This window comes from Borostomias antarcticus, assembly GCF_949987555.1.
Source record: "Borostomias antarcticus genome assembly, chromosome: 20".
NCBI lineage: Eukaryota > Metazoa > Chordata > Actinopteri > Stomiiformes > Stomiidae > Borostomias > Borostomias antarcticus.
The window spans coordinates 1,733,739-1,736,238 of NC_140253.1; the positions used below are offsets into that span (position 1 = coordinate 1,733,739).

At 49.0% G+C, this 2,500-nt stretch overlaps 1 protein-coding gene across 1 annotated transcript in view; it reads left to right on the plus strand.

Moving 5' to 3' along the window:
- The window catches only part of LOC311322356 (V-type proton ATPase 116 kDa subunit a 3-like), a gene marked incomplete at its 5' end in the record, with an annotated part of 20,650 nt that overhangs the window by 10,236 nt on the left and 7,914 nt on the right, over nt 1-2,500 (plus strand). The window contains one exon of the mRNA XM_084454423.1: nt 815-954. Coding sequence (XP_084310549.1) covers nt 815-954 — 140 coding nt within the window. The remainder of the gene's footprint in view (nt 1-814; nt 955-2,500) is intronic.

The window sequence follows — 2,500 nt, forward strand, 5'->3', positions numbered from 1 at the left end:
ACATTCTCTACAACATTCTCTACACTACGATCGGCTTGTTGGTGCCTGGAATATTGTGTGCAATATGGCTGCGTATTTATCAGATTTTGAGGATATAGAAGATGACTTAATGTTGAATATGATGGAAGCCGATCGTAGCGTAGAGCACCCCGGGATCTCCCCGGACCCTATATCCATCTCCATGCCCCATCTAATGCTGGCTAACCAACTGTTGGACGATGATGGATCGATCCAACGTTAGCCACGATGAGCTAGAATTAACGTTAGCTAACGGACACCCAAAAACTCACCAAGTGAATGAGCACTCAAACCTCCCCCAGGACGATGAGACGAATGCGTCAGCGGTCAGTATTTCCGCTGTTTTAGGTTTTGTACTCATTGGCATTTCTATATGTTCGTATTTCTCTGTGTTTCCAGTTTTAGCTCAATTTTAGCTCACTTTCTCGCTTCCTCCAGAGGGTTCTAGTCAAAGTGAACCAACGGAAAATGTGTGTTGTGCTGCTAGCACGCGCTCAAGGCGGTAATCACAGAGCTGTCAATCAGAGGCGGGACCTTTAGATGTCTGCACTTCTGATCAGCTGATATAAAACTAGGTTATATTAATAGGTTAACAGCATATTACTAGATCATAAGATGGATATTAGTAACCCTCTATTTCAACTGGGTTACAAACACACACACACACACACACACACAGAGGTAATAACAGCTTGCACAAACACACTCAGGCATGACATCACTCAGGTGTGTGTGTGTGTGTGTGTGTGTGTGTGTGTGTGTGTGTGTGTGTGTGTGTGTGCGTGCGTGCGTGCAGCGGTGTACACCATCATCACGTTCCCCTTCCTGTTTGCGGTGATGTTTGGGGACGTGGGACACGGCCTGCTGATGACGCTGGCTGCTCTCTGGCTGGTGATGCAGGAGAAGGACCCTAAAATGAAGAACAACACCAACGAGGTACACACTCTCACACATTCTCACACACACTCTCACACACGCGCACACACACTCTCACACACGCGTACACACACTCTCACACACACACTCACACACTCTCACACACGCGTACACACACTCTCACACACACACTCACACACTCTCACACACTCTCACACACTCTCACACACTCTCACACACTCTCACGCGCACGAGGCTAGAGGTGGTTAACCCCCTCTTACTCCCTCTAACCTCCTCTAACCTCCTCTAACCTCCTCTAACCTCCTCTAACTCCCTCTAACCTCCTCTAACCCCCTCTTACTCCCTCTAACCTCCTCTAACCTCCTCTAACCTCCTCTAACTCCTCTAACCTCCTCTAACCTCCTCTAACTCCCTCTAACCTCCTCTAACTCCCTCTAACCTCCTCTAACTCCCTCTAACCTCCTCTAACCTCCTCTAACCTCCTCTAACTCCCTCTAACCTCCTCTAACTCCCTCTAACTCCCTCTAACCTCCTCTAACCTCCTCTAACCTCCTCTAACTCCCTCTAACCTCCTCTAACCTCCTCTAACTCCCTCTAACCTCCTCTAACCTCCTCTAACTCCCTCTAACCTCCTCTAACTCCCTCTAACCTCCTCTAACCTCCTCTAACCTCCTCTAACCTCCTCTAACCTCCTCTAACCTCCTCTAACTCCCTCTAACCTCCTCTAACTCCCTCTAACCTCCTCTAACCTCCTCTAACTCCCTCTAACCTCCTCTAACTCCCTCTAACTCCCTCTAACCTCCTCTAACCTCCTCTAACCTCCTCTAACCTCCTCTAACCTCCTCTAACTCCCTCTAACCTCCTCTAACTCCCTCTAACCTCCTCTAACCTCCTCTAACCTCCTCTAACCTCCTCTAACCTCCTCTAACCTCCTCTAACTCCCTCTAACCTCCTCTAACCTCCTCTAACTCCCTCTAACTCCCTCTAACCTCCTCTAACCTCCTCTAACTCCCTCTAACCTCCTCTAACTCCCTCTAACCTCCTCTAACCTCCTCTAACTCCCTCTAACCTCCTCTAACCTCCTCTAACTCCCTCTAACTCCCTCTAACCTCCTCTAACTCCCTCTAACCTCCTCTAACCTCCTCTAACTCCCTCTAACCTCCTCTAACCTCCTCTAACTCCCTCTAACTCCCTCTAACCTCCTCTAACTCCCTCTAACCTCCTCTAACCTCCTCTAACCTCCTCTAACCTCCTCTAACTCCCTCTAACCTCCTCTAACTCCCTCTAACCTCCTCTAACCTCCTCTAACCTCCTCTAACTCCCTCTAACCTCCTCTAACTCCCTCTAACCTCCTCTAACCTCCTCTAACTCCCTCTAACCTCCTCTAACTCCCTCTAACCTCCTCTAACCTCCTCTAACTCCCTCTAACTCCCTCTAACCTCCTCTAACCTCCTCTAACCTCCTCTAACTCCCTCTAACCTCCTCTAACTCCCTCTAACCTCCTCTAACTCCCTCTAACCTCCTCTAACCTCCTCTAACCTCCTCTAACTCCCTCTAACTCCCTCTAACCTCCTCTAACTCCCTC